Source organism: Rhinoraja longicauda, chromosome 1 (genome assembly GCF_053455715.1).
Source record: "Rhinoraja longicauda isolate Sanriku21f chromosome 1, sRhiLon1.1, whole genome shotgun sequence".
Lineage (NCBI taxonomy): Eukaryota > Metazoa > Chordata > Chondrichthyes > Rajiformes > Arhynchobatidae > Rhinoraja > Rhinoraja longicauda.
In genome coordinates, this window is record NC_135953.1 from 9,003,600 (window position 1) to 9,016,716 (window position 13,117).

At 43.6% G+C, this 13,117-nt stretch overlaps 1 protein-coding gene across 2 annotated transcripts in view; it reads right to left on the bottom strand.

The window, feature by feature from the left end:
- dnaaf9 (dynein axonemal assembly factor 9) overlaps positions 1-13,117 on the bottom strand; it is a 114,410-nt gene that overhangs the window by 95,518 nt on the left and 5,775 nt on the right. For both annotated transcript variants that reach the window (XM_078406503.1, XM_078406413.1), the window contains exons 2-4: positions 11,256-11,335; positions 2,776-2,895; positions 1,964-2,088 (exon numbers count right to left, since the gene is read on the bottom strand). In XM_078406503.1, coding sequence (XP_078262629.1) covers positions 1,964-2,088; positions 2,776-2,895; positions 11,256-11,335 — 325 coding nt within the window. The remainder of the gene's footprint in view (positions 1-1,963; positions 2,089-2,775; positions 2,896-11,255; positions 11,336-13,117) is intronic.

The window sequence follows — 13,117 nt, forward strand, 5'->3', positions numbered from 1 at the left end:
CCAGATTAACCTGTACTTCTATAGACAATAGACAATAGGTGCAGGAGTAGGCCATTCAGCCCTTCAAGCCAGCACCGCCATTCAATGCGATCATGGCTGATCACTCTCAATCAGTACCCCGTTCCTGCCTTCTCCCCATACCCCATCACTCCGCTATCCTTAAGAGCTCTATCCAGCTCTCTCTTGAAAGCATCCAACGAACTGGCCTCCACTGCCTTCTGAGGCAGAGAATTCCACACCTTCACCACTCTCTGACTGAAAAGGTTCTTCCTCATCTCCGTTCTAAATGGCCTACCCCTTATTCTTAAACTGTGGCCCCTTGTTCTGGACTCCCCCAACATTGGGAACATGTTTCCTGCCTCTAATGTGTCCAATCCCCTAATTATCTTATATGTTTCAATAAGATCCCCCCTCATCCTTCTAAATTCCAGTGTATACAAGCCTAATTGCTCCAGCCTTTCAACATACGACAGTCCCGCCATTCCGGGAATTAACCTAGTGAACCTACGCTGCACGCCCTCAATAGCAAGAATATCCTTCCTCAAATTTGGAGACAAAAACTGCACACAGTACTCCAGGTGCGGTCTCACCAGGGCCCGGTACAACTGTATAAAGACCTCTTTGCTCCTATACTCAACTCCTCTTGTTATGAAGGCCAACATTCCATTGGCTTTCTTCACTGCCTGTTGTACCTGCATGCTTCCTTTCAGTGACTGATGCACTAGGACACCCAGATCTCGTTGAACATCCCCTCTTCCTAACTTGACACCATTCAGATAATAATCTGCCTTTCTATTCTTACTTCCAAAGTGAATAACCTCACACTTATCTACATTAAACTGCATCTGCCATGTATCCGCCCACTCACACAACCTATCCAAGTCACCCTGCAGCCTTATTGCATCTTCCTCACAATTCACACTACCCCCCAGCTTAGTATCATCTGCAAATTTGCTAATGGTACTTTTAATCCCTTCATCTAAGTCATTAATGTATATCGTAAATATACATTATATTATATATACTTATTATACATTATATATACTAGGTTCATCCGGTCCCTTAAAATTGAATCTGATAATCAGCCCACTACGAAACTTAAACAAGCCTTTAATTAATCAGCTCATCTCTTTTCCTTTTTAAACAACTTGATAAATTCCCTTTGTAATAAAAATGAACTGCAGCTGCTGGTCTATACCATAGACACAAAATGCTTGAATAACTCAGACGATCAGGCAGCATCTCTGGAGAAAATAGATAGATGACGTTTCGGGTCGGGACCCTTCTCCAGACTAAGATTAATAAATTCTCTTAATTAATTCACTTGGACATGACTCAGTTTTTGTTGCATCCATTCACTTATAAGAATGCTTAACATCATTTCAATAATCAGCAAAAGGAAAGGCAAAACTGAGGAGCAGGGTACACCATGTCTCGCAAAATATTTATGGACAACAGCAAAGAAAGTGTCTCAATCAATGTGCAAGCAGGCAGTAATAATATCGTATGATTTTATTATCAACCAGACCAAGTGGACCCATTGGGTCCAAACCTCTCCTGCATTGGTGCAGCACCCTCTCCTCCCCCACTCCCCCTCCATTCACCCACTCCATCCCCCTCGTCCCACTCCATCCCCCCTGAATCCACCTTCGTCCCCCTCCCCCACTCCACCCCCCTCACCCACTCCATCCCTCAACCCCCCTTATCCCCCCCTCCCTCACGCACTCCATCCCTCTTCAACCCCCCCAAACCTCTCCTGCATTCGTCTAGCACCCCCCTCCTCCCCCCTTCCCACCTTCACTCCTCCCCCCACCCACCCCCACTCACCCACTCCATCCTCCCTCAATATCAACGGACCCCAACTGCGCAATTGCCGTATCACTAAAAGGTTAATCTCTCAATAAGACTGCTGTGATATTGTGAACTTGGCATTATTTTCTGATACTGTATCATTGTTACTTACTTCTTTTACTGTCAAACAGTGCAAATGCAGATTTTTCCAGTATGCCACATAAGGCAGAAGATAATTATAATTTATCGGGTTGCAATACAGATGAACACTCTCAGACTTTATCAGTATGATTACATCTGAAACAGAAAGGGAAATTAATTATCGTATTTTTAACAATTTGTATTTCATGTGATTCTACAAAAGAATCCAAGATTTGCTAATTGACAAAGTTATTAATTATATAATTACACCGTAATATCAACGATACAGAATTGAGGGATCTTCTTTGTATAGCAATACAGAAAACGTTATACATTTTATAGTCCAAAATATCCTGAAATATAGTCTTTTTGCAATATAAAATACATGGCATAACAAAGTTCATTGCATGCAAACAACATCGCAGCAGCTAATATCATCTGACAGAAATATAGATTCAGCATGGGGAAAATGCCAGATGGGACCATGCAGTTACTATAATGAAAGGACATAAATTTGACCACAGCATTAATTGAAATTGGACATCGTGAGAACACATATTTTGAGAGAAAACGTATATTTGTTTTGAACCACTATTGTATTCAGACTTTTTTTAAAATTCTGATGGCCAAGGTTTTTTTGTATCATTATATCTCTAATGGTTCAAGCAGCAATGCTAACTTATGGCTGAAGATGGGAGGGTAGTGAAATCAGAAAATAATATTCCCCTTCAATGATACCAACCCAAGCCTTCACAACTCCCACTCTCTTGCCGAAATAAGCATCCTATTGGAAAAAATTGTCTTCTGTGTATGTGCAAGTTAAGATAAGGATTATACATTTACCATCAAGCACCTCTTCAGGCAAATCAGTAACATCAGAATCAATGTTTGTCAGATTATACAGATCAAAGAGCAGATAATTTGCCAATTCTCTACAGCCCTCGTTATATCGGCTATCGATACCTGCAAAAGAAAATAACAAGTTACTCCAATGAAAATTTGTCAATATGCTTCAAAACAGTTAAACTTTAATAATTGCAATTGGAATACGTTAGGGAATGTAGAAATGAATTTCAAAATTAGCAGCAGACAAAAGTTGGAAATGTACTTAGGAGTGAGGAGAATATAACAGTTCAGAAAGACTGAGTTGTTTAAATGGTCACGCAAAATTTAAGGTAATAAAGTACAAAGTGATACTTTTGGAAGGGAAAAATAAGAACATTTTTAGAGCATTACAACTCCAAAGAAACAGCCTGGAGTATGCTCAAATACTTGCCAGAATGAGGACGTTGATAAAAACAAAGAAAATCATGAGACACCCAGAGTGTCAGGCAGCAACTAATTTTAGAAACTCAGGCCAATAACTTGGCTGGGATGTTCCTTTCGACACAGAATGCTTTACCAAAAGGAAAATGAAGGAAGAGAACACTCTACCCAGTGCCGGATTAACATAGTAGCAAAAGTAGCATTTGCTACTAAACTAAAGTGGGATACCGATTCCAAACATTTAGCTTGCAAGCAATAAATGCTTGCAAGCTAAATGCTTGGAATCGGCATCCCACTGAGGGGCGCTGTGAATCGCACGCCGCTACCCAACCACTGCGGTTTGAATGTGTTGGCGGGACTGCGCGGACCAATGGGCAGCCGGTGCGTCACTGCCCAACCGCTCATTCTCTGGCCCTCTTACTCCACACAGATTCTGGCCTCACCCAAACACCTCACTCCACCGGACCTCTCTTGTCGAATATTGGCCTTGTCCAAATCTCTTTCCCCCACACCTCCCACCATGCCCCTTCCCCCCCACCCCCCCCGGCCTTTACTTTCCATTTCTATAGGTACTTTCCCTCACACGTTCAGCCTTTCCTCAGTTCCTACCCGTCCATATCTCTCTCTCTCTCTTTCTCTACTCTTCTGGCCCATACTCCCAAAATCCTACTATCACCCATCCCAAAAGCTCGGGCCCTCTTTCTCACCAATCCCCCGGCCTTCTCTCCTCACTTCCCGGGCCCTATCTCCTCCTCCACTCTTCTACCACCTCCTCTACCCACACCTTGCATGCCGCTCGGCATCCACTGCTCCAGCACTCCCTACCCGTACTCCGTCCCTCTCACTCCTATACCTCCAGTCCCACCTCTATTCACTCCTCCGACCCTACCTTTTCCACATTTCTCCAGCCCTCCCTGTCTCTACTTCTCTGGCACCCTCAGCTCCCACTCCTCCAGCCCTCTTCTCGCAATCCTCCGTCATTCTCCCCACGGTGGTGCAGTGGTAGAGTTACTGCCTTACAGTGCTTGCAGCACCGGAGACCCGGGTTCCATCCCAACCATGGGTGCTGTCTGTACGGAGTTTGTACGTTCTCCCCGTGACACCATGGTTTTTTTTCTGAGATCTTCGGTTTCCTCCCACACGCCAAAGATGTACAGGTTTGTAGGTTAATTGGCTTGGTGGATTTGTAAAATTGGCCCTCGTGTGTTCGCCGAACAGAGGTTGCAACCCGCCTCCCGGCCCGGGCAGCCGTCATTGGTGGAGCGGGAGCACATGGCCACTGGCTGGGTGAGGTCACGTGGGGCGCGGGGCAGTGACGTGACCTTGTCCCGTATTTAAGGCCCCTTTATAACATATGCTACGGGCCCCGCACTATCTTAATCCAGCCCTGACTCTACCTCCCAGAGGGGAAAATTATATAAATACAATGGAGTGAGGAGTGAAATTAATCATGTATTGTTCTTATAAGGACGTACCACAGAGTTAACAATCACCAAGTATGAAATACACTCTCACAATTAGTTTTGATTTTTAGTTTAGTTAAGAGATACAGTGCTGAGAAAAGCCCTTTGGCCCACCGAGTCTGTGCCGACCAGCGATCCCCGTATACTAGCACCATCCTACACGCTAGGGACAATTTACAATTTCTACTGAGGCCAATTTACCTACAAACCTGTACGTCTTTGGAGTGTGGGGGAGAACATACAAATTCTGTTCGGATAGCACCCGTAGTCAGGATGGAACCCGGGTCTCTAACGCTTTAAGACAGCAACACTACCACTGCGCCACCTCGCCACTCCTAATTTATCTTCAAACATTTAAAAACCACACAGGAGTTTGCAAGGAGCAAACATTAAATATAAAAAATAAACAAATCAGAAGAAACATGTATTTGAAGCTGCTCATTCTGGTTTCCCTTTGCTAGGTCAACTAGTTGGACATAGACCATGAGCAATGAACAATACTTTAGTTGTTATCCATGGGAGAAATCCGTGAGAGGGACAGATGAGAGAGAGAGCACCTCCTTGCGAGCTGTGTTTCCCTGTTGTAGGAAGACTGAGCCACTAGGACAAACCTGAGACCGCCAGTGCCACTGTGTAGTCAAGACTGTGCTGCGAGGAAAGAAGCTCTATACACCCAGCACCTCTGCTAAGATTGAGTGGCCAAGGCAAGCTTGAGATGCCAGAACCTCTTCTTCCCACTGACAATGAGGGACTATGCCCGCTCAAACACACACACAGAGGCAAAGACTGAGCTGCCAGGATAATCTAGAGACTGTCAGCATTGCCTCTTCAAGTCCAAAGGTCAGCTGCCAGGAAAAAATCTGTACTGTCAGCATCTCCTCGTGAGGCAAGGGTGAACTGCAGGAAGAAGCCTGAGATTGCCATGCCTCCTCCTTCAAAGACCAGAACTAAGATGCTGGGCCAAAGGGCCTGTTTCCACACTGTGTGACTATATGACAAGTTTGAGATAGCCAGTGTCATCGCACATGTGCTGAGACGAGATGAGAAAACATTTCTTCACACACAGAGTGGTGAGTCTGTGGAATTCTCTGCCACAGAAGGTAGTTGAGGCCAGTTCATTGGATATATTTAAGAGGGAGTTAGATGTGGCCCTAGTGGCTAAAGGGATCAGGAGGTATGGAGAGAAGGCAGGTACGGGATACTGAGTTGGATGATCAGCCATGATCATATTGAATGGCGGTGCAGGCTCGAAGGGCCGAATGGCCTACTCCTGCACCTATTTTCTATGTTTCTATGTGACGGTGAGGGACAGTGCTCCCATGCGGCCCAAGACTTTCTTACCACTGTAAATTGCCTTTGCGATTGAAGTGCTCATCTCAATAATTAAATATTGTGATAGTACCTGCCTTGACCACTTACACAATGCATGCCGGATTCCAGCACACTTGGTGGAAATTCTTCCTCAGATTCACTCCAATCGCCTTACCCCTTAGCTTTCTATTTTAGATACTCTTGCCATGGGGAAAGAGGTCCTTCTGCAGTTGTACAGGGCCCTAGTGAGACCGCACCTGGAGTACTGTGTGCAGTTTTGGTCTCCAAATTTGAGGAAGGACATTCTTGCTATTGAGGGCGTGCAGCGTAGGTTCGCTAGGTTAATTCCCGGAATGTCGTATGTTGAAAGACTGGAGTGACTAGGCTTGTATATGCTGAAATTTAGAAGGATGAGAGGGGATCTTATTGAAACATATAAGATTATTAAGGGGTTGGACATGTTAGAGGCAGGAAACATGTTCCCAATGTTGGGGGAGTCCAGAACCAGGGGCCACAGTTTAAGAATTAGGGGTAGGCCATTTAGAACAGAGATGAGGAAAAACATTTTCACTCAGAGTTGTAAATCTGTGGAATTCTCTGCCTCAGAAGGCAGTGGAGGCCAATTCTCTGGATGCTTTCAAGAGAGAGTTAGATAGAGCTCTTAAAGATAGCAGAGTCAGGGGGTATGGGGAGAAGGCAGGAACGGGGTACTGATTGTGAACGATCAGCCATGATCACATTGAATGGCGGTGCTGGCTCAAAGGGCCGAATGGCCTACTCCTGCACCTATTGTCTATTGTTTCTCTCCATCTGTCATACAAATTCATGACTTGTATAGCAAGAATAACACAAACTACCAACGTAACTCAAGTCCCTAATTTTTTGAAGCATTTTGCTATATCTCTGTTGCGCCCAAAGCCTTCGGTTGGCCAAATCACAGGTGGTGATGAGTCAATGTATAAGACATAAATAGATCACCTGGTTGAGTGATGCCACAACAACAATTTCTTGTGCAATGACAACAAAACCACACTGCAGTCGTTGACTTCAGAAAGGGGAAGTTGGGAGAACACATGCCAGCCCAATTAATGGGTTGGCGGTGGACTGAGTTAGTAGCTTCAAATTCCTGGGAGCTAACGTGTTGGATAACCTATCTTGGTCCCAGTACATAGACACACTGTAGATAGTACACTGACTGGTTACATCATCGACTAGTGTGGCAATTCTAATGCATAGGAATGCAAGAGCATAGGAATGCAAGAGTTTGCAGAGTATGGTGCGCTGCAGCCCAGCCCATCACAGGCACAACCCTTCGCAACATCAAAAGCATCTTTGTGAGACTCTGCCCCACCTGCGACACCATAATCCTACTTCAGCAAGAGCGGAAAGGCAGATTATTATCTGAATGCAGTCAGGTTAGGAAAAGGGGAAGTACAACGAGACCTGGGTGACCTTGTACATCAGTTACTGAAAGTAAGCATGCAGGTACAACAGGCTGTGAAGAAACCTAATGGCATGATGGCCTTCATAACAAGTGGAGTTGATTATGGGAGCAAAGACGTCCTGCAGTTGTACTGGGCCCTGGTGAGACCACACCTGTATTGTAAGATAATATAAGAAAATAACTGCAGATGCTGGTACAAATCGATTTCTTCACAAAATGCTGGAGTAACTCAGCAGGTCAGGCAGCATCTCGGGAGAGAAGGAATGGGTGACGTTTCGGGTCACCCATTCCTTCTCTCCCGAGATGCTGCCTGACCTGCTGAGTTACTCCAGCATTTTGTGAAGAAAACACCTGTATTGTATGCAGTTTTGTTCTCCTAATTTGAGGAAGGACATTCTTGCTATTGAGTGAGTGCAGTGTAAGTTCACAAGGTTAATACCCAGAATGGCGGGACTGTCATATGATGAAAGAATGGAGCAACTGCGCTTGTATTCACTGGAATTTAGAAGGATGAGAGGGGATCTTATAGAAACATATAAAATTATTAAGGGATTGGACATGCTAGATGCACGAAGCATGTTCCCGATGTTGGGGGAGTCCAGAACCAGCGCCCACAGTTTAAGAATAAGGCGTAGGCCATTTAGAACTGAGATGAGGAAAAAGAGAGTTGTGAATTTGTGGAATTCTCTGCCTCAGAAGGCAGTGGAGGCCGATTCACTGGATGCATTGCAAAGAGAGTTAGATAGAGCTCTTAGGGCTAACGGAATCACGGGGTGTGGGGAGAAGGCAGGAACAGGGTACTGATTGTGGATGCTCAGCCATGATCACATTGGAATGGCGGTGCTGGCTCAAAGGGCCGAATGGCCTACTCCTGCACCTATTGTCTATGTTTCTAAGCAACTGAACATGAAGGACAAACTCTTGCAAGACAGCAAACTTGTTTTCTAATTGTGCCGTCTTTTTATATTCATCTGTCTTGAAGAATTTATTTATAATTTAAGTTTAATTTATTTTGTATTGTCTGAGTCTATGTGCCTGCAATGCTGCCTTGTTGCAAGCAAGATCTTCACTGTACCTGTACTAGTGTGCATATGAAAATAAACTCGACCTGACTTGAAAATACAAGGAACGCAAATGCTGGTTTACAAAAAATAAACAAAGATCTGGAGTAGATAGGAGAGGGAGTAGCGAGTGATATGAATATTGATTTCTCTAACTTAAAGTAACCCCTGCACTCCCCCTCTCTCTCTCCATCCCTCCCACACCCAAAACGCACCGGGTTCCCGTTCTCATCTTACAAACAGCTAACAATGGTCTGTTTCCTTTATCATCGTTACTTTTTTGCATATCTTTCATTCATTTGTTCTATATCTCTCTACATCACTCTATATATATCTCGTTTCCCTTCCCCTGACTTGTCTGAAGAAGGGTCTTGACCCGAAATGTCACCCATTCCTTCTCTCCAGAGATGCTGCCTGTCCCCGCTGACTTACTCCAGCATTTTGTGTCTACCTGGAGTAACTCAGCAGGTTGAGCAGCAGCTCTGGAGAACATGGACGTGCTACGTTTCATGTCAAGAACCTTTCTTCAGATTGATTGTAGAAGGGAGGAATTTGCTGGAAGAGAGGTGGGGGTGGGACACTGTCAGGTAAATGATAGTTGGATACAGGTCATAAGGGACAGTAGAATTAGGCCATTCGGCCCACCAAGTCTACTCTGCCATTCAATCATGGCTGATCTATCTCCTGACCCCATTCTCCTGCCTTCTCCCCATAACCTCTGACACCTCTACTAATCAAGAATCCATCTATCTCTGCCTTAAAAATATCTATTGACCGCCTCCACAGCCTTCTGTGGCAACGAATGCCACAGATTCACCATCCTCCAACTAAAGAAATTTCTCCACATCTCATTCCTAAAAGAACGTCCTTTAATTCTGAGGCTAAGGCCTCTAGTCCTTGACTCTCTCACTAGTGGAAAAAAACCTCTCCACATCCATTCTATCCAAGCCTTTCACTATTCTGTTTCAATTAGGTCCCCTCTCATTCTTCTAAACTCCAGTGAGTACAGGCCCAGTGCCAACAAATGCTCATCGTAGGTTGACCTATTCATTCCTGGGATCATTCTTGTAAACCTCCTCTGGACCCTGTCAGGAGCCAGCACATCATTCCTCAGATATGGGTCCCAAAATTTACTCACTATATTCCAAATGTGAACTTATAGAGCCTCAACATTACATCCCTGTTTTTGAATACAAGCCCGCGAGCATTGAGTTTATTTTCTTTACTACTGATTCGACTTGCAAATTAACTTTTTGGGAATCAGCACCAGCACTCCCAGGTCCCTTTACAACTCCGATTTCTGGATTCTCACCCCATTTAGAAAATAGTCTATGCCTTTATTCCTACTACCACAATGCATAACCCCACAATTTGCTACACTGTATTCCATCTGCCACTTCTCTGCCCACTCTCCCAACCTGTCCAAGTCATTCTGCAGTCCCTGCTTTCTCCACACTATCTGCCACTCCACCTATTTTTGTATAATCTGCAAACTTTGCCACAAAGCCTTCAATCCACTTGTCCAAATCATTAATCTACAACGTGAAGATTAGTGGCCGTAACACCGACCATTGCGGAACTCCACTACTCACCAGCAGCCAACCTGAATAAACACCCTTTATTGCCACTCTTGACTTACTCCTGACTCTAGTGATTCATTAAATATCACCATCAATGCCTCCATGATCTCTACAGCCACATCTTTTAGAACCCTAGGGTGCAGTCCATCCGGTCCCAGTGACTTATCCACCTTCAGCCCTTTCAGCTTCCCAAGCACCTTCTCCCTAGTAATAGGTGAGGGGGGTTATTAATTTGCAGATGGTTGGATAAATCTCCTGGTTGCTAACCATTTAGTATGGGCATTTACTCCTGGTCCCTTCCCATGCCCATACTAACCTATCTGTCCTGGGCCTCCTCCATTCAGAGTGAGGCCACGTGCAAACCGGAGGAACAGCATCTCATGTTCCATTTAGGTAGCTTACAGCCTATTGGTATGAACGCTGAATTCTTCAATTTTAGCTAACTAACCTACAATCACCCATCCCCTTTTCTCCCCTCTCTTCCCTGGACATGTACCCATTGCTCCCTTTCCCCTTCCACCTGTTCCCCTCCTTCCTCTAGCTTCACATTCCGAGCCTCTTCTCTACTTAACTCCTTATCTCACACTTTTTGTCGTTTTATCTTTACCCCTTGTCCAACTCTCTGCCAATCAATTACTCCACCTCACCTGTATCCACTTATCACTTTATTCACAAAATGCTGGAGTAACTCAGCAGGTCAGGCAGCATCTCGGGAGAGAAAGAATGGGTCCTTCCTTCTCATTCCTTCTTTCTTCTACCCATTCCTTCTCTCCCGAGATGCTGCCTGACCTGCTGAGTTACTCCAGCATTTTGTGAACCCATTCCTTCTCTCCCGAGATGCTACCTGACCTGCTGAGTTACTCCAGCATTTTGTGAATAAATCGATTTGTACCAGCATCTGCAGTTATTTTCTTATTCCACTTATCACTTGCCTGGCTTTGTCCCACCCTGACCCCTCTTTCCCACTACTATCAGTCTGAAGAAGGGTCCCAATCCAAAACATAACTTATCCATGTTCTGCAGACATGACCTGACTCGCTGACTTATTCCAGCACTTTGTATCTTTTTTTCACTTGAACGTCTTGTATTATCTACCAAACAAAGTGAACATTGTAGCAACAAAAACATTGTACGTTGTAGCAATAAATAATTAAGCAATTTGTAGTGGAAGCTCACAAACAAAAAGGCTGAATCATACCCAGAATGCAGAGAATTCCATCAGATTTCTGCTTGTTGCTGTAATTCAGGAGGGCTTGCACTCGCCGAAGACGGCTGCAACTAAAACAAAAATGCATATCTGAAATAACTGCCCATTAAAATGTAGACCTATGCTGCAAAAATCAGAAGAAAACAAAATCAATTTTTTTTAGGAGGTGACGAAGTGATCAATGAAGGCAGGGCAGATGAATGATGGCCAGCATGGACTCAGTGGGCCAAATGGCCAGTTTCCCATCTGCACCTCTAAACCAAACTAATAGTGCAGTATTACGTGAAATTGAATCACAGATTCTATCCTCTGAATAATTCAACTATATGATAACATACAATGAGTTAATTCAATGTGGCCATTGTGAGATTATGAAAAGTTAAATATTAAATGACATCCTGAAATGGAAATGAAAGATAGATGCTTCAACTTCCACCATGGCAACATAAACATGTGCAAACAAAACAATTATTTTCTAGTATGTTTTGACTTGCATGGATTATATATCCAACTCAACAAGGTAAGCAAAGAAGTTCAATGAAGGAATGGCACTTGAGATGGTACACATGGACTCCCAAATGATTAAACAGTGGAATAAAAGCATCTGCAACTATGCAGATAGAAAATTGGCTAAGGAAACACATCGTTAACAATGAAAAAAAAAATGTGCAAATGCTAGAAATCCACAATAAAAATGGAAAAAGCTGAAAGCACTGCCAATCACACACCATCTGTATTGAAAGCGCTAAAATTTCAGGTCAAATAGCTGTCCGAGGAACAGAAAAGGATTATATTTTCTAGGAATGCTCCCTGACCCATTGTATTACTTCAGCACTTTGTATCTTTCCTTGGTAATTTGTTGAGCGTGTCCAGGACAGTTTCCTCAGGCAATATATTGAAGACCCTACTAAAGGAAAGGGTTAAGCTTAACCCAAGACCTACTCTTGGGAAGTAGGGTAGGGCAGGTGACTAAGGTGTCAGTGGGGAATGTTTTGGGACCCGTGACCATAGTTCTATTGACATCTTTATGGAATAAAGCAGAATCAGTCCACATGTTAAAGTTCTAAACTGGGACATGGCCAATTTTTGATGGCATTAGATAGGAGCTTGCAAAAGTTGATTGGGGGAGGTTATGTACAGGCAAAGGAACATCCGACAAGTGAGTGGCTTTTACAAGTGAGATAGCAAGTGTTCAAAGTCTGTATGTAAGAGATGGTTAGAGTGAGGAGCAAAGTTGGCAGAAATAAGGAATCCTGGATGCATGCAGGTGATACAGGATGATATTTAAGAAGGAAATATGGGGAGCAAAAAGGGTGCATGAGATGGCTTAGGCAGAGATTAAGGAGAATCAAATAGATTCATATGTATATTAAGGGAAAAGCGTAAAGGGCACCCTCAAAGACAAATGTGGACAAAGTGTGGAGCCTCAGGAGATGAACAATGTCCTCAATGAATATTTCTCTTCTGTTTTTATAATTTGTTTTTAAAAATAGTTTTTAGAAATAGAGAACCACTTAAAAGTTAAGTTGGAAATTGACAAGCAGAAAATAAGCTGTCTTTAGAAAAAAAGATTCCATGTAGCCTGCACACAGTAAGTAGTCAGACATCACTGTCTCCGAAGAACACAGCTGATACAAGGTGACCATAGAAATTGACAAGCGATCCTTCATTGACACATGTGCAACATACAACCTTTAGTGTTTTTAGCTTGCAGTAACAAAAATTATAGTTAGCAAAAATACTTTTTGTTTTGAAAATCCCACAGGGAAAATTATATTTGTTATTGCAAGTCTGGAACTCTCTAGGTTCTGGCTCTTTTCTCATTGACACAATTGTTTTTAATAACACAAATG